This window comes from Macrosteles quadrilineatus, unplaced genomic scaffold (assembly GCF_028750875.1).
Source record: "Macrosteles quadrilineatus isolate MER2022 unplaced genomic scaffold, UCM_ALF_1.0 Scaffold_3__2_contigs__length_128488019, whole genome shotgun sequence".
NCBI lineage: Eukaryota > Metazoa > Arthropoda > Insecta > Hemiptera > Cicadellidae > Macrosteles > Macrosteles quadrilineatus.
The window spans coordinates 66,006,984-66,026,677 of NW_026542596.1; the positions used below are offsets into that span (position 1 = coordinate 66,006,984).

Here is a 19,694-nt window from a genome sequence, read left to right on the forward strand (position 1 = left end):
CATGTGAACTTTTGTTATATCATTTCTTAATCACTATCTAACGACCTTAGTTCATCTTTGTCAACATATTCAAAATGATTTCCCAATCAAAAATCTGATCATTCTTTTCCTCCGGGCAGTTAATATCACAAACGAAGGTGTCAACAGAACTCTAGGTATAAAAGTCACTGATAATTTAGATCATCTTGGATCACAATTTCACACCAGCTTTGTAGGAGCAGCTTAGGAGGAATGAAAGTGTGAGTATAATCGAATGTTCTTATCATGTTGCAATATTAGGACCTTCCTAAGTATTTACATACTCTGCTACATCCACCAAATTGTCAATGTTTTAATTTATAAAATTAGTGAAAAGGTTTGATAGTCGTAATTTCAAATATTACATTTTCATCCAATCCAAACATAATATCCTGTAATAATTCAAATAAGAAAACCGCTACGAAGTTTGAGTTAGGTTAGACCATCAAAGTGGTGGAAACATTGTTAATGGTTCTACCACACACAAGGAAGTAATACTATTTTGTCTTTGGTCGGCTACAACTGTACAATTATCAGTGATCTCATAACATAGTGTGTCATGAACTACCCTAAAATGATCACAGCAGTGTGTTTTATTCAATGGTACTTAAAATCATCTTGGTGTCTTACTTGTAATTTGTATTTTTACCAAAGGTCTATATCAACCTATTCTGCATTGTCTTTTAAAATCACCCAAATACACTACTAAATCTCGCCCTCGGTAGCTTTATATAAACAATTAAAACTAACTAGTTTTCACAATGAACCTAAAACAGATATTCTTATGATATACATGCTCTAGAATATTTCTCTGCTACATCATTCCTCTAGCTGAATATTTACCTTTTCGCTACACTACTGTGAAATCATCTATTTCCGTTATATGTTTATCACCTACGAAAATTCACCGTTACATTGTTTTCTGCGCAAAAAGTATGTTTACTGTGCAAAAGTAATGCTTACTATCTTTTTTGGATTATACCGACATAAACAAACAAATATTTGTTATGTTTCATCAACTGTTCAATTTTCAACGACCAAAACTGTACAATCAATGGAAATTTGTACTTTAAATATAAGGCATAACCAATATAAATCTACTTGTTTTGAAATGTTCCTAACTGTAATAAAGAAACAAACCAATGTCTGTTTTTGTTTTTAAAATACAGTACTTTGTCTTTGTGATGTAGCGAAAAGTACTGTTCAAAATACGAGTGAAAGTGGGTCTATACATATTCTCGACCACATTTGATCTCGCACCTCAAACATATGGTTTCAAATACTGTATGTAATGATTCACTTATTACATACTAGCTGTTGTACCCGTGCTTTGCAACGGGAAGAGGACACGAAATAGAAACATTTTAATATTTAAATCTGTTGCATATAATAGTTACACATCCACCAACGCTTTTAGAAACAAAATTCAACTTTTATAGCCTTAGTTAAAGTTGTGACTTTTAAATCTGGTAAGTAGTGGATACCACCATTTTGGTTTTGATTAATTTTAAATCTTGTGTAGACTGATATGAGAAAAACTGACCAAATCTTCGAATAAAACTTTGACATACATGATTTACCTTTATCTCTCTTAATTACATATATTTTAATTTATTATTGACATTTTAAATTTCAATTTTGAAGTTGCAAAAATACTAATTATTAAATTTAAATGAACATTTTTTTCACTCTTCTTTATATTAAATCACAAATCCTTCCATCTTCAGTTTCTTCACTCACAATAAACCATTAGCAAAACTAAGTCAGCTGTTGTAAACTTAAGAAATATTGCTGTGCCTTATCCAGCGAACACATTATGTGCTCGCTGGCCTTATCAATACAGTCTTTTGAAACATTAAAGAAACTATATCTATAGGTACTATAAAAAATGTCAAACAAATAATTTAGCACTAAAGACAGCAGACAAAACCAACATGATTATCAAAGCATCAAGGACTAAAAAATGTAATAGCAAATACAGTATATGTTTCATTGCATCTCTGATTCTACTCTACAAAAATATCAACAAACAACTTAATATGCAAACCAGTTCTTTTAATCAGTTCCATCGTCCATTGCCTTTACATTTTCACACTTACCAAGTAAAAATAGTAACAGATATTTCATTGATTTTAGAAACAAAAGGACACTGTGTACTGCTTAGTTTTATGATATTTTCCTGGGTTTAATTTAATCAGTGGTGTGGCAAAACACAAATAATAAATGTATCAAATAAAGTAAATGTGAACTGAAAGCTATGTTAAGATAAAATAAGAGTATTTCGTATTACCATTTGATAATTAAATATAGTTACACATATACAACAGATTTATTATATTATACAACAAGGTGGCGCCCTCAAATGAATTAATTATAAAATATCGCCCGAGTGTCTGCTTGGCCCAAATTCAGGACTTACCCCGACCCAAACAGAGCTAGTCAAAACTTTGCTGGTGGCATATTTTTTCAGTCAATTTAGACTGTTGCACAACGGTTATAGAATCTTTTTTTCTATAATCATTGGCATAGTTTTAGAATAAATAATTCATGATAAAAGGTTAGATTAAAATAAACCTACCTCATAGTTATGGAAAATATTATATTTAATTTCTTTGTATCAGCTGTCTGAAATTGTGAAATATGCAGTTTAGCAGTTCTTCTTGTTTACATTTAAATGTCAAAGCAAATGTAAACAAACATTGTTAGTGTTCTCATCGCAGCCATGGAGACCAATCAATATTTACTTTTAAAATGTTCACCTCAGAACTTTTAAAGCCAAAGGGGCAAAGCCTACGGTCAGTATCGAAATGTGAATAGTCCTATAATGGTCCTTGATATGGTAACTATATTTTTGTAAAATTTAAGCCCAGTTGGTGCAGTAGATTTTGCACCTATTAGTAATACACATACAGACAGACACCATTAGATTTTTATATAATAGTATAGATATCTTTTATATCTTGAGTATATCTTGTTATGAAATATACTAGCCTATGATCTTTTTTCAATATCAAATAAAATATATCGATTGTTAATATACCGTGTTGACCACTTTGTGTAGAGTTCTGTTTGCATTCAAAGCATTTTTGAATCATTTTAACAATTTTGTTGTATTTCAACACACATTCTATTACATTCTACAAATTTGAAATCCATGCAAACATGTTGTTTTAATTACAATATATTGAATATTTGATTCAAAAAAACTTTATTTTAAAGAGTGAAATTAAAAAACAAGTTAATCTCTGTTTTACCTTAAAAGGTTTGTTTTGCATTGTATTAAACGAACTTAAGCATCCGTCGAGTTTAGATGTTTAGAAGAACTTACAAGAAAATGTAATGAGCTTAAAACGTTTAATGCAACTTTCATTCTTTTAAAGTTTTATCTCAACGATTTACAGTACAGTATTTTAAAAATATTCAAGAAGTTGGTAGCTATACACATCATCTCCTAGTTTTTTGAACCCATCTCCTAATTTTGAATATATGCAGGCGAACTCTTATGTGTGGTTATTAGTTTTTGTTTTCAATATTTTTTTTACATTAGTGCAAATTATGTACAATAATTAATTGTAAATCAAAATCAAATACAAGTTCTAAAAAAAGTTATAAACCTTACGAAGACAACGTTTTACACGTGTCACGTTGCATTTTGTGTTTTGTACTGTATTTCTCATAAGGAATAGCATGGATTTTAACAGATCATTATTTACAATGAGTTCAGTATGAAAATAGTACCTAGAATGTACTCCATCTTTTGTTGTCTTATTAGAGTAATGGTAATGGTATTCTCTTACACGTTTTAATAAAGCAAGTTAGTTTATACCCTTCACTAGTCTTTACATGCAAACAAAAATATTATTTTAAATCATAAAAAAATGTAAATAAGGAAACAGGTGAATGAGATAACACTATTGTAGGTATTTTACTTTTTTATTTCTGACATATGACAGTACATTACCCATGCTGAAATAAATCTTTTTCCAACCACCAAAGATACCAAAGTAACTGACTAAAAATTGTAAAAAAATCAACTAAGGAATCATATTAACATCTTGCTTTTCGCAGTAAAATAAATATAATTTTTCGATTCTATTGGCATTAAAATACTTTCATGTAAGAAGGTTTACATAAACATCATTATTCAAGTTAACTTATAAATAAATGTTTTTCTTACTACTATATATTTAGCTTTTCCTTCAGAATACTTGCTTTTGTTTTGGTCAGTATTTTTAAATGATGACTGAAGTATTGCTTTAATTCCTGAAGAACTGAGATCTATTTTCTTTTCAGGATGACTCCCTTGACTAACCATGGCCAGCGTTGGGAATGAAAAGTTATCCGATCCAAAGAGCAAAGGATAAACATGATCCACAGTGTCATTGGCAACAGCATGATTACGATTTTCAAGGTGATACGACAAATCTTCGGTAGCTGGTATCTCATACACAAGCGTGCCTGTATACGCTGGATATTTGAAGTAATCTCTACCAATCGTTATCGAATTAGGAAGAGTAATTCCGCAAACACAAGTGTCATTACGTACTATCGATGAGGAACTAATTGCAGCAAAATTATTTACATTCATAACTGTACTAGCACCATTACCCGTCAAAGACGCACCCGAACCAAAAGTAGACAATTGGCTTGTGTGGGATGATGCACCTGCACTAGACAATGCTGATGATCCAGTTGTTGATTGTGACGCTAAGTGAGCAGCCGATGAACTTAATGACGATGCTGAGGAGTCCGCTGTAGACGCTTGACTTAAATGGGATGCTGCTGCTGCAATTGACGATGCAGAAGACCCAGATGTAGATTGCGACGCACTATGAGCAGCCGCTGAACTTAATGACGATGCTGAGGAGTCCGCTGTAGACGCTTGACTTAAATGGGATGCTGCTGCTGCAATTGACGATGCAGAAGACCCAGACATAGATTGTGACGCACTATGAGCAGCCGATGAACTTAATGACGATGCTGAGGAGTCCGCTGTAGACGCTAGACTTGAATGGGATGCTGCAGCTGCAATTGACGATGCATCAGACCCAGATGTAGATTGTGACGCACTATGAGCAGCCGATGAACTTAATGACGATGCTGAGGAATCCGCTGTAGACACTTGACTCGAATGGGATGCTGCTGCTGCAATTGACGACGCAGAAGACCCAGATGTAGATTGCGACGCACTATGAGCAGCCGCTGAACTTGAGGATGACGCACCCGAACCGGAAGTAGACAATTGGTTTGTGTGGGATGCTGCAGCTGCAATTGACGATGCATAAGACCCAGATGTAGATTGTGACGCACTATGAGCAGCTGATGAACTTAATGACGATGCTGAGGAATCCGCTGTAGACGCTAGACTCGAATGGGATGCTGCTGCTGCAATTGACGACGCAGAAGACCCAGATGTAGATTGTGACGCACTATGAGCAGCCGCTGAACTTGATAATGACACACCCGAACCGGAAGTAGACAATTGGCTTGTGTGGGATGATGCACCTGCACTAGACAATGCCGATGATCCAGATGTTGATTGTGACGCACTATGAGCAGCTGATGAACTTAATGACGATGCTGAGGAGTCCGCTGTAGACGCCTGACTTGAATGGGATGCTGCTGCTGCAATTGACGACGCAGAAGACCCAGATGTAGATTGCGACGCACCATGAGCAGCCGCTGAACTTGAGGATGACGCACCCGAACCGAAAGTAGACAATTGGTTTGTGTGGGATGATGCACCTGCACTAGACGATGCTGATGATCCAGATGTTGATTGTGACGCACTATGAGCAGCTGATGAACTTAATGACGATGCTGAGGAGTCTGCTGTAGACGCTTGACTCGAATGGGATGCTGCTGCTGCAATTGACGACGCAGAAGACCCAGATGTAGATTGCGACGCACTATGAGCAGCCGCTGAACTTGATGATGACGCACCCGAACCGGAAGTAGACAATTGGTTTGTGTGGGATGATGCACCTGCACTAGACAATGCTGATGATCCAGATGTTGATTGTGACGCACTATGAGCAACTGATGAACTTAATGACGATGCTGAGGAGTCCGCTGTAGACGCTTGACTCGAATGGGATGCTGCTGCTGCAATTGACGACGCAGAAGACCCAGATGTAGATTGCGACGCACTATGAGCAGCCGCTGAACTTGAGGATGACGCACCCGAACCGGAAGAAGACAATTGGTTTGTGTGGGATGATGCACCTGCAATAGACGATGCTGATGATCCAGATGTTGATTGTGACGCACTATGAGCAGCTGATGAACTTAATAATGATGATGAGGAGTCCGCTGTAGACGCTTGACTCGAATGGGATGCTGCTGCTGCAATTGACGACGCAGAAGACCCAGATGTTGATTGCGACGCACTATGAGAAGCCGCTGAACTTGAGGATGACGCACCCGAACCGGAAGTAGACAATTGGTTTGTGAGGGATGATGTACCTGCACTAGACAATGCTGATGATCCAGATGTTGATTGTGACGCACTATGAGCAGCTGATGAACTTAATGACGATGCTGAGGAGTCCGCTGTAGACGCCTGACTTGAATGGGATGCTGCAGCTGCAATTGACGATGCAGAAGACCCAGACACATATTGTGACGCACTATGAGCAGCTGATGAACTTAATGACGATGCTAAGGAGTCCGCTGTAGACGCTTGACTTGAATGGGATGCTGCAGCTGCAATTGACGATGCATAAGACCCAGATGTAGATTGTGACGCACTATGAGCAGCTGATGAACTTAATGACGATGCTGAGGAATCCGCTGTAGACGCTAGACTCGAATGGGATGCTGCTGCTGCAATTGACGACGCAGAAGACCAAGATGTAGATTGCGACGCGCCATGAGCAGTCGCTGAACTTGAGGATGACACACCCGAACCGGAAGTAGACAATTGGCTTGTGTGGGATGATGCACCTGCAGTAGACAATGCCGATGATCCAGATGTTGATTGTGACGCACTATGAGCAGCTGATGAACTTAATGACGATGCTGAGGAGTCCGCTGTAGACGCCTGACTTGAATGGGATGCTGCAGCTGCAATTGACGATGCAGAAGACCCAGACATAGATTGTGACGCACTATGAGCAGCTGATGAACTTAATGACGATGCTAAGGAGTCCACTGTAGACGCTTGACTTGAATGGGATGCTGCAGCTGCAATTGACGATGCATAAGACCCAGATGTAGATTGTGACGCACTATGAGCAGCTGATGAACTTAATGACGATGCTGAGGAGTCCGCTGTAGACGCCTGACTTGAATGGGATGCTGCTTCTGCAATTGACGACGCAGAAGACCCAGATGTAGATTGCGACGCACCATGAGCAGCCGCTGAACTTGAGGATGACGCACCCGAACCGAAAGTAGACAATTGGTTTGTGTGGGATGATGCACCTGCACTAGACGATGCTGATGATCCAGATGTTGATTGTGACGCACTATGAGCAGCTGATAAACTTAATAATGATGATGAGGAGTCCGCTGTAGACGCTTGACTCGAATGGGATGCTGCTGCTTCAATTGACGACGCAGAAGACCCAGATGTTGATTGCGACGCACTATGAGAAGCCGCTGAACTTGAGGATGACCCACCCGAACCGGAAGTAGACAATTGGTTTGTGAGGGATGATGCACCTGCACTAGACAATGCTGATGATCCAGATGTTGATTGTGACGCACTATGAGCAACTGATGAACTTAATGACGATGCTGAGGAGTCCGCTGTAGACGCCTGACTTGAATGGGATGCTGCAGCTGCAATTGACGATGCAGAAGACCCAGACATAGATTGTGACGCACTATGAGCAGCTGATGAACTTAATGACGATGCTAAGGAGTCCACTGTAGACGCTTGACTTGAATGGGATGCTGCAGCTGCAATTGACGATGCATAAGACCCAGATGTAGATTGTGACGCACTATGAGCAGCTGATGAACTTAATGACGATGCTGAGGAATCCGCTGTAGACGCTAGACTCGAATGGGATGCTGCTGCTGCAATTGACGACGCAGAAGACCCAGATGTAGATTGCGACGCGCCATGAGCAGCCGCTGAACTTGAGGATGACACACCCGAACCGGAAGTAGACAATTGGCTTGTGTGGGATGATGTACCTGCACTAGACAATGCCGATGATCCAGATGTTGTTTGTGACGCAATATGAGCAGCTGATGAACTTAATGACGATGCTGAGGAGTCCGTTGTAGACGCCTGACTTGAATGGGATGCTGCTGCTGCAATTGACGACGCAGAAGACCCAGATGTAGATTGCGACGCACCATGAGCAAACGCTGAACTTGAGGATGACGCACCCGAACCGAAAGTAGACAATTGGTTTGTGTGGGATGATGCACCTGCACTAGACGATGCTGATGATCCAGATGTTGATTGTGACGCACTATGAGCAGCTGATGAACTTAATGATGATGCTGAGGAGTCCGCTGTAGACGCTAGACTCGAATGAGATGCTGCTGATGCAATTGACGTCGCAGAAGACCCAGATGTTGATTGCGACGCACTTTGAGCAGCCGCTGAACTTGAGGATGACGCAACCGAACCGGAAGTAGACAATTGGTTTGTGTGGGATGATGCACCTGCACTAGACAATTCTGATGATCCAGATGTTGATTGTGACGCACTATGAGCAGCTGATGAACTTAATGACGATGCTGAGGAGTCCGCTGTAGACGCCTGACTTGAATGGGATGCTGCAGCTGCAATTGACGATGCATAAGACCCAGATGTAGATTGTGACGCACTATGAGCAGCTGATGAACTTAATGACGATGCTGAGGAGTCCGCTGTAGACGCTAGACTCGAATGGGATGCTGCTGCTGCAATTGACGACGCAGAAGACCCAGATGTAGATTGCGACGCGCCATGAGCAGCCGCTGAACTTGAGGATGACACACCCGAACCGGAAGTAGACAATTGGCTTGTGTGGGATGATGCACCTGCACTAGACAATGCCGATGATCCAGATGTTGATTGTGACGCACTATGAGCAGCTGATGAACTTAATGACGATGCTGAGGAGTCCGCTGTAGACGCCTGACTTGAATGGGATGCTGCTGCTGCAATTGACGACGCAGAAGACCCAGATGTAGATTGCGACGCACCATGAGCAGCCACTGAACTTGAGGATGACGCACCCGAACCGAAAGTAGACAATTGGTTTGTGTGGGATGATGCACCTGCACTAGACGATGCTGATGATCCAGATGTTGATTGTGACGCACTATGAGCAGCTGATGAACTTAATAATGATGATGAGGAGTCCGCTGTAGACGCTTGACTCGAATGGGATGCTGCTGCTGCAATTGACGACGCAGAAGACCCAGATGTTGATTGCGACGCACTATGAGAAGCCGCTGAACTTGAGAATGACGCATCCGAACCGGAAGTAGACAATTGGTTTGTGAGGGATGATGCACCTGCACTAGACAATGCTGATGATCCAGATGTTGATTGTGACGCACTATGAGCAGCTGATGAACTTAATGACGATGCTGAGGAGTCCGCTGTAGACGCCTGACTTGAATGGGATGCTGCAGCTGCAATTGACGATGCAGAAGACCCAGACATAGATTGTGACGCACTATGAGCAGCTGATGAACTTAATGACGATGCTAAGGAGTCCGCTGTAGACGCTTGACTTGAATGGGATGCTGCAGCTGCAATTGACGATGCATAAGACCCAGATGTAGATTGTGACGCACTATGAGCAGCTGATGAACTTAATGACGATGCTGAGGAATCCGCTGTAGACGCTAGGCTCAAATGGGATGCTGCTGCTGCAATTGACGACGCAGAAGACCCAGATGTTGATTGTGACGCACTAAGAGCAGCCGCTGAACTTGATGATGACGCACCCGAACCGGAAGTAGACAATTGGTTTGTGTGGGATGATGCACCTGCACTAGACAATGCTGATGATCCAGATGTTGATTGTGACGCACTATGAGCAACTGATGAACTTAATGACGATGCTGAGGAGTCCGCTGTAGACGCTTGACTCGAATGGGATGCTGCTGCTGCAATTGACGACGCAGAAGACCCAGATGTAGATTGCGACGCACTATGAGCAGCCGCTGAACTTGAGGATGACGCACCCGAACCGGAAGAAGACAATTGGTTTGTGTGGGATGATGCACCTGCAATAGACGATGCTGATGATCCAGATGTTGATTGTGACGCACTATGAGCAGCTGATGAACTTAATAATGATGATGAGGAGTCCGCTGTAGACGCTTGACTCGAATGGGATGCTGCTGCTGCAATTGACGACGCAGAAGACCCAGATGTTGATTGCGACGCACTATGAGAAGCCGCTGAACTTGAGGATGACGCACCCGAACCGGAAGTAGACAATTGGTTTGTGAGGGATGATGTACCTGCACTAGACAATGCTGATGATCCAGATGTTGATTGTGACGCACTATGAGCAGCTGATGAACTTAATGACGATGCTGAGGAGTCCGCTGTAGACGCCTGACTTGAATGGGATGCTGCAGCTGCAATTGACGATGCAGAAGACCCAGACACATATTGTGACGCACTATGAGCAGCTGATGAACTTAATGACGATGCTAAGGAGTCCGCTGTAGACGCTTGACTTGAATGGGATGCTGCAGCTGCAATTGACGATGCATAAGACCCAGATGTAGATTGTGACGCACTATGAGCAGCTGATGAACTTAATGACGATGCTGAGGAATCCGCTGTAGACGCTAGACTCGAATGGGATGCTGCTGCTGCAATTGACGACGCAGAAGACCAAGATGTAGATTGCGACGCGCCATGAGCAGTCGCTGAACTTGAGGATGACACACCCGAACCGGAAGTAGACAATTGGCTTGTGTGGGATGATGCACCTGCAGTAGACAATGCCGATGATCCAGATGTTGATTGTGACGCACTATGAGCAGCTGATGAACTTAATGACGATGCTGAGGAGTCCGCTGTAGACGCCTGACTTGAATGGGATGCTGCAGCTGCAATTGACGATGCAGAAGACCCAGACATAGATTGTGACGCACTATGAGCAGCTGATGAACTTAATGACGATGCTAAGGAGTCCACTGTAGACGCTTGACTTGAATGGGATGCTGCAGCTGCAATTGACGATGCATAAGACCCAGATGTAGATTGTGACGCACTATGAGCAGCTGATGAACTTAATGACGATGCTGAGGAGTCCGCTGTAGACGCCTGACTTGAATGGGATGCTGCTTCTGCAATTGACGACGCAGAAGACCCAGATGTAGATTGCGACGCACCATGAGCAGCCGCTGAACTTGAGGATGACGCACCCGAACCGAAAGTAGACAATTGGTTTGTGTGGGATGATGCACCTGCACTAGACGATGCTGATGATCCAGATGTTGATTGTGACGCACTATGAGCAGCTGATAAACTTAATAATGATGATGAGGAGTCCGCTGTAGACGCTTGACTCGAATGGGATGCTGCTGCTTCAATTGACGACGCAGAAGACCCAGATGTTGATTGCGACGCACTATGAGAAGCCGCTGAACTTGAGGATGACCCACCCGAACCGGAAGTAGACAATTGGTTTGTGAGGGATGATGCACCTGCACTAGACAATGCTGATGATCCAGATGTTGATTGTGACGCACTATGAGCAACTGATGAACTTAATGACGATGCTGAGGAGTCCGCTGTAGACGCCTGACTTGAATGGGATGCTGCAGCTGCAATTGACGATGCAGAAGACCCAGACATAGATTGTGACGCACTATGAGCAGCTGATGAACTTAATGACGATGCTAAGGAGTCCACTGTAGACGCTTGACTTGAATGGGATGCTGCAGCTGCAATTGACGATGCATAAGACCCAGATGTAGATTGTGACGCACTATGAGCAGCTGATGAACTTAATGACGATGCTGAGGAATCCGCTGTAGACGCTAGACTCGAATGGGATGCTGCTGCTGCAATTGACGACGCAGAAGACCCAGATGTAGATTGCGACGCGCCATGAGCAGCCGCTGAACTTGAGGATGACACACCCGAACCGGAAGTAGACAATTGGCTTGTGTGGGATGATGTACCTGCACTAGACAATGCCGATGATCCAGATGTTGTTTGTGACGCAATATGAGCAGCTGATGAACTTAATGACGATGCTGAGGAGTCCGTTGTAGACGCCTGACTTGAATGGGATGCTGCTGCTGCAATTGACGACGCAGAAGACCCAGATGTAGATTGCGACGCACCATGAGCAAACGCTGAACTTGAGGATGACGCACCCGAACCGAAAGTAGACAATTGGTTTGTGTGGGATGATGCACCTGCACTAGACGATGCTGATGATCCAGATGTTGATTGTGACGCACTATGAGCAGCTGATGAACTTAATGATGATGCTGAGGAGTCCGCTGTAGACGCTAGACTCGAATGAGATGCTGCTGATGCAATTGACGTCGCAGAAGACCCAGATGTTGATTGCGACGCACTTTGAGCAGCCGCTGAACTTGAGGATGACGCAACCGAACCGGAAGTAGACAATTGGTTTGTGTGGGATGATGCACCTGCACTAGACAATTCTGATGATCCAGATGTTGATTGTGACGCACTATGAGCAGCTGATGAACTTAATGACGATGCTGAGGAGTCCGCTGTAGACGCCTGACTTGAATGGGATGCTGCAGCTGCAATTGACGATGCATAAGACCCAGATGTAGATTGTGACGCACTATGAGCAGCTGATGAACTTAATGACGATGCTGAGGAGTCCGCTGTAGACGCTAGACTCGAATGGGATGCTGCTGCTGCAATTGACGACGCAGAAGACCCAGATGTAGATTGCGACGCGCCATGAGCAGCCGCTGAACTTGAGGATGACACACCCGAACCGGAAGTAGACAATTGGCTTGTGTGGGATGATGCACCTGCACTAGACAATGCCGATGATCCAGATGTTGATTGTGACGCACTATGAGCAGCTGATGAACTTAATGACGATGCTGAGGAGTCCGCTGTAGACGCCTGACTTGAATGGGATGCTGCTGCTGCAATTGACGACGCAGAAGACCCAGATGTAGATTGCGACGCACCATGAGCAGCCACTGAACTTGAGGATGACGCACCCGAACCGAAAGTAGACAATTGGTTTGTGTGGGATGATGCACCTGCACTAGACGATGCTGATGATCCAGATGTTGATTGTGACGCACTATGAGCAGCTGATGAACTTAATAATGATGATGAGGAGTCCGCTGTAGACGCTTGACTCGAATGGGATGCTGCTGCTGCAATTGACGACGCAGAAGACCCAGATGTTGATTGCGACGCACTATGAGAAGCCGCTGAACTTGAGAATGACGCATCCGAACCGGAAGTAGACAATTGGTTTGTGAGGGATGATGCACCTGCACTAGACAATGCTGATGATCCAGATGTTGATTGTGACGCACTATGAGCAGCTGATGAACTTAATGACGATGCTGAGGAGTCCGCTGTAGACGCCTGACTTGAATGGGATGCTGCAGCTGCAATTGACGATGCAGAAGACCCAGACATAGATTGTGACGCACTATGAGCAGCTGATGAACTTAATGACGATGCTAAGGAGTCCGCTGTAGACGCTTGACTTGAATGGGATGCTGCAGCTGCAATTGACGATGCATAAGACCCAGATGTAGATTGTGACGCACTATGAGCAGCTGATGAACTTAATGACGATGCTGAGGAATCCGCTGTAGACGCTAGGCTCAAATGGGATGCTGCTGCTGCAATTGACGACGCAGAAGACCCAGATGTTGATTGTGACGCACTATGAGCAGCTGATGAACTTAATGACGATGCTGAGGAGTCCGCTGTAGACGCCTGACTTGAATGGGATGCTGCTGCTGCAATTGACGACGCAGAAGACCCAGATGTAGATTGCGACGCACTATGAGCAGCCGCTGAACTTGAGGATGACGCACCCGAACCGAAAGTAGACAATTGGTTTGTGTGGGATGATGCACCTGCACTAGACGATGCTGATGATCCAGATGTTGATTGTGACGCACTATCAGCAGCTGATGAACTTAATAATGATGATGAGGAGTCCGCTGTAGACGCTTGACTCGAATGGGATGCTGCTGCTGCAATTGACGACGCAGAAGACCCAGATGTAGATTGCGATGCACCATGAGCAGCCGCCGAACTTGAGTATGACGCACCTGAACCGGAAGAAGACAATTGGCTTGTGTGGGATGATGCACCTGCACTAGAAAATGCTGATGATCCAGATGTCGATTGTGACGCACTATGAGCAGCTGATGAACTTAATGACGATGCTGAGGAGTCTGCTGTAGACGCTTGACTCGAATGGGATGCTGCTGCTGCAATTGACGACGCAGAAGACCCAGATGTAGATTGCGACGCACTATGAGCAGCCGCTGAACTTGATGATGACGCACCCGAACCGGAAGTAGACAATTGGTTTGTGTGGGATGATGCACCTGCACTAGACAATGCTGATGATCCAGATGTTGATTGTGACGCACTATGAGCAGCTGATGAACTTAATGACGATGCTGAGGAGTCCGCTGTAGACGCTTGACTCGAATGGGATGCTGCTGCTGCAATTGACGACGCAGAAGACCCAGATGTAGATTGGGACGCACTATGAGCAGCCGCTGAACTTGAGGATGACACACCCGAACCGGAAGTAGACAATTGGTTTGTGTGGGATGATGCACCTGCACTAGACAATGCTGATGATCCAGATGTTGATTGTGACGCACTATGAGCAGCTGATGAACTTAATGACGATGCTGAGGAGTCCGCTGTAGACGCTAGACTCGAATGAGATGCTGCTGATGCAATTGACGTCGCAGAAGACCCAGATGTTGATTGCGACGCACTTTGAGCAGCCGCTGAACTTAATGACGATGCTGAGGAGTCAACTGTAGACGCTAGACTCGAATGGGATGCTGCTGCTGCAATTGACGATGCAGAAGACCCAGACGTAGATTGTGACGCACTATGAGGGAAGGATGCAGTTGAACTCGAAGCTGAATTCGAATTCACCGATCCAGACCCAGAAGTAGATGATATTAAACCTGAGGTTGATGACTGATTCAAATTATAAATAGATTCATTTGAGTCGGTATTAGTTCGCTCTAACTCATAAATAGCAGCCGTTATGTTGTGTGCTGGACATGTACAACCTGATTTATGTCTTGTTGCTATTTCAACAAGTTTTGAGATTTTGTCCACTACATTATAACTGCTTGATTTATCATCTGTTCTTATGATCCCTTCCAAGTATGTGTGAAGTGTTCTATCAACCGGATATCCAAAGCCTGAAACACAATTACAGTATTATTATACAAAACAAATGTTATTTTACACGTATTTACCCGTAATATTTTTTTAAATTTGTCTAAATCTGTATACATAAAATCCAATGTATGTTTGTAGTTTGTCGTTTGTTTGTCCTCTATGCGTTTTTAAACCGGCTAACCGATCGTGATGAAACTTTGAGGAGTTGTTCTATACACCCCCGGGAAGGTTTTTGTTCCATTCCTGTTTTTGAACTGACATGTAGCTCTGCCCCAGGGGCTCCGAAATTTCCCATGTTTACCTTATTTGAATTAATATTTTAAAAGAATCTATGAATATTGACAGCAGTTTCAAATAATAAACCATTTAGTTGGGTTACTATAATGATCAATAGCATTTAAAGTTACAAGGTTTAACAACAGAGAGCAACTCTTTATTTTGCTGTTCTCCGCGTTGCAAAGCACGGGTAAAGCAGCTAGACCTAATAAAACCCATAAATTCACAAAAAGATTGTAGATTTCCTATTCTATAACTTTATTTTCAGTTCTAACTGTTACCACTAGCCAACCTAAAGTAAAATAGTGATAGTTTTCGTTAAAGAAAAAATAATACAAGGTGAAACTGAAGCAACCCTGCTACTCACCTGATTCTCAACAGATTTTATCAAGAAAGAGATCAAATCATGACATCTTATACTTATCATGTTTAAATGTTTGCCCCTTTCAATACCAATTTTTCTATCTATTTATCTTTGTAGCATCAAGATGAAATGTTTTAAAATATATCAGAGGTCATTATGTCAAAAAATGAAGATTTTTATGTTGCTTGATTCTACTTTAAGATAGCCTATCTAACAATGTTCAACAAGGTTATCAGAAAACTAACTGGACTATTGGCGAATTTGGTTTAAGGGTATTAGTGAAAAGAGATAGAACGGGAACAGTATTTTGGTAAAAAGCATTATGATTTTTTTCCAAAGGGAGCAGTCCGAAGCTCTTGGTAGAAAGGCAGTTAATCTTTCAAATATGGTCCCTATGTCTAATTAGCTTAGGTGCCAAAATTTTGAATTGATTTAATACTTGTTACTATACGAAAAAATAATGTATGAGATGATGTTAGCTCGTAGTGAAGTCTCAACTTCAGCCGGTTCATAACAAAACTCAACAAATTATGTCGGGCAAAGCCGACGGGTAACAGCTAGTTTATGATAAAACTCCTAAACTGTATGTAACTAAAATGTATATATGTAAATATTTTTGTATATAGTTGTATATAGGTACTGATTATTCTATCCAGTGTAATAAAATATTTCAATAAAAACAACAAACATAGTTATTTAGATATAAATACAGCTAGTTGACAAATGTGATTGAGATAATTTAATTTAAAAGCTTATCGTATTCATACAGTAATTCTTTTATGCGTTCTTCCATGTAAATTATTGTAATAAGTGGTTGGCTTTTAATGGAGGTCATTATGGTCTTTGGATCTATAAAATTAAGGATAACAAATTATTCATACTGCAACCTAATCACTTACTTTTGCCAAAATACTTTTAATAATAGTAATTATTTAAGGTATTTCAAGTAATATTAAAGGTAAATCTAGTATGTATTGTTTCACACTAATACTGAAGACACGGCTAAGTGCGGTATTCAATCTTATGCGAAACATATTAAAAATGAGATAATATGTTATTTATTTCAATTGAATATTATTTACGGGTTAACAAAATATTTATTGGCAACTGATAAAATGTTGGCTACGTTTATTTTAGGTGGTGTTAACAAGGGTGGTCTTAACAAAACAAATGCACTCGTCTGCATTTAACTAATAAATTACCAAAAAATTTTACTTTAATCCTACCCTCAGTATAAATATTAGTTTCAAGACTAATTTCTCAAAAAAGTTTAAAACTGAATCGTAAGTGACCTTTTGGTAAGCATTCAACCTAAAAGATTAGTTTCGATAAGATGATGTTATAAGCACAATAGTACTTCATATTATGGAATTTTTTATTGGTGTTGAAGAGGGATATTTTCAAGTGCTAATTCCTGGGAATTTAAACTACAGTATAGTAATTGGAAAATACTGAAGGGTGTGTTGATGGTAATGTTAATGGGATCTATTTACTTTTAGTTGTTTAAAATCTTCGTTTACACCGAATTACAGATTAAAAATACTTATATTGGTTAGTCTATGACTTAACTAGTTAAGTCTAATGAACTTATTTTTTATGTATTACTGTACTCAACAAATACAAAAATGTTAACAATACCAATAACTTAGGACTCTCCATGTTGAAATGAGCAGAACCCGGTAAGCTTTGTTTAGTAAATTATTTCCATACCCCTCGAAACTAACAAGATAAAAAAACATGTAGTTTAGAGAAACAGCTTAGGAAATATTAAAAACTTTGATAAAGTATACTGTTAACTTGCAATAGTGAAGGTTACAAAATAATTCATCAACATTTTTTATAAGAATCTGGAATTTTAATCCCGAAACCTGGAATCCGAATCTTGTTAATATGACCAAAGGTGCCTCGGTGGTCTAACTACGTATTTACAAAGAACTAACACGTCTGATTCCGCGGTGAGTGGAAATCGGTATTGTACAAATACTTCCATTAAAAGCACCCTGATTTAATTTGATGGATTGCATAGGATCCATAAAGTTGTGTCGTAATAGAACGATTTATACAAGTCGTTAGAAAATCTGCTAAATGTTTGTTGTGTTGATGAATCAGTAAAAAGACTGATGGCTAGAAGGAAACCATTAGGACCACCCAGTTTATTCTTACACTCATTCTAGTTATCTTCGGAACCAGGATACACGTTTCGGTTAGGCAGAAATATTTGCTGCGTTTTCAATTGCAATAAATTTCGCGAAAACCTATTTTGCGCACGACAAATAGTTAGCAATATAACGCTTTCACCAGAGTTATTCTTACTCGCATGCTAGTGTGATAATTTGGATTCCGTAATGATGTACATTATCTAAATTAAAAAAAAAAACAACTAAAATAAGTGGTTTGTTTTTAGGAACTTTGGCAGGAGATAGGAAAAACTGTGGGAAAATTGTGAAAAAAGTGCTTTTGAACTCCCCTAACATACCTCCGAAGAACAAAAATACATTTATCCACAGATTATAAAATCCCACTTTAGCTAAAATAAATTACTAATTTAAACTATTTTAACTATTTTATTATGGTTGTTTTGTGTTTATCGAGTCCGAAAATTATTTCAAACAACTTTCACACGCTATTTGAATTTGACTAGTTAAGAGTGAAAACAAAGTATTTGTTAAATTAAGTTAGAGCACTGTAAACCTCTTGGCACAGACAAGTATTATATTGTCTGTGCTCTTGGCTTCTAAAGTAATACAACAAGAGAAAATTACATTTTCTAACAATCTCAATGAAGTACACAATGAGAAAATTTGCCCCTTAAAGGTTTTTGTTTTATGTGCATACGGTTGATTTAATAAATATTTTTTTTCTCTAGGAAGGAAAAGATGTTGCATGGATTCAAAATACATTGCATATGTTCAGAATATTATGAGAACGCACTAAAAGTCCTCGTGTGCAACAAGTTTTATAAATAGGAATTAAATCGCATTATATTTAGATCGAAACAAATTGAAAGTGTTTAGTTTACTATTTTTTTTATTCTTCCAATTGTAAAACTAGTCCATCCAATTAAACATTAAATACATTAGCTTATTGAGACAAGTGTAATAAAGTTCAAGTTAAACTTTAAAAAAGCTTAGAATTACAATAGGGTGATATCTACTTTTACCATTCAATGATAATGCCTTAGTGTATAAGAGTAGATTTAGGATTTAAAATAGACATCTCATCTCAATGGACCGGTTGTAATTAGTTGAATCAAGTACAGAAGAATGTAGTCGAATGCGCCTCTCACAGAGTTTCTGTCAAAATTTTAATCCTCCCCTACTTTTGGGACTAGTTGATGTGACAAAAGATGAAATTTAACAAGTTTTCATTTCAGTTTGGGTTGAATTTTAAAACAAATGACTACTAAATTGGTGCACTCTGTGGGTAGCCCAATAAAAAACATTTATTTTTACTCCAAAACTTGCTACTGATATTTAGCAATTAGATTAAGATTAGTTAATTAGTTCAACTTATTTAAGTTGATCCTTCTTTAAATAGTAACAAAGGTACACTTTTAATAAGATGGTGAGGACATATTTTGAAAACTTAACACTACGTAACTACCTTTAAAAATATTTATAACTACGACTTACCTGATTGGAAGGTTAACAGAAGGAAGAAAGCCGCCGCCTTCAGACGCAGGGTGTGAGCAGACGCCAACCCCAT

General features: G+C 40.8%; 1 protein-coding gene across 1 annotated transcript; it reads right to left on the reverse strand.

The window, feature by feature from the left end:
• Positions 1-774: 774 nt before the first annotated feature.
• LOC128989267 (platelet binding protein GspB-like) lies at positions 775-19,694 on the reverse strand. Its single transcript, XM_054411145.1, has 3 exons — positions 19,622-19,694; positions 4,684-15,369; positions 775-785 (listed from the first exon to the last, which is right to left on the reverse strand). Exons 1-3 carry the CDS (start codon positions 19,692-19,694, stop codon positions 775-777), a joined length of 10,770 nt encoding a protein of 3,589 aa, XP_054267120.1.

Bases quoted from the DNA above. Each gene is read 5' to 3' on its own strand.
- LOC128989267 (XM_054411145.1), bottom strand. From the start codon at position 19,694: ATGGGGTTGGCGTCTGCTCACACCCTGCGTCTGAAGGCGGCGGCTTTC. The intron at 15,370-19,621 runs GTAAGTCGTAGT...ATTGTGTTTCAG, and splicing joins TCTGTTAACCTTCCAATCAG to GCTTTGGATATCCGGTTGAT.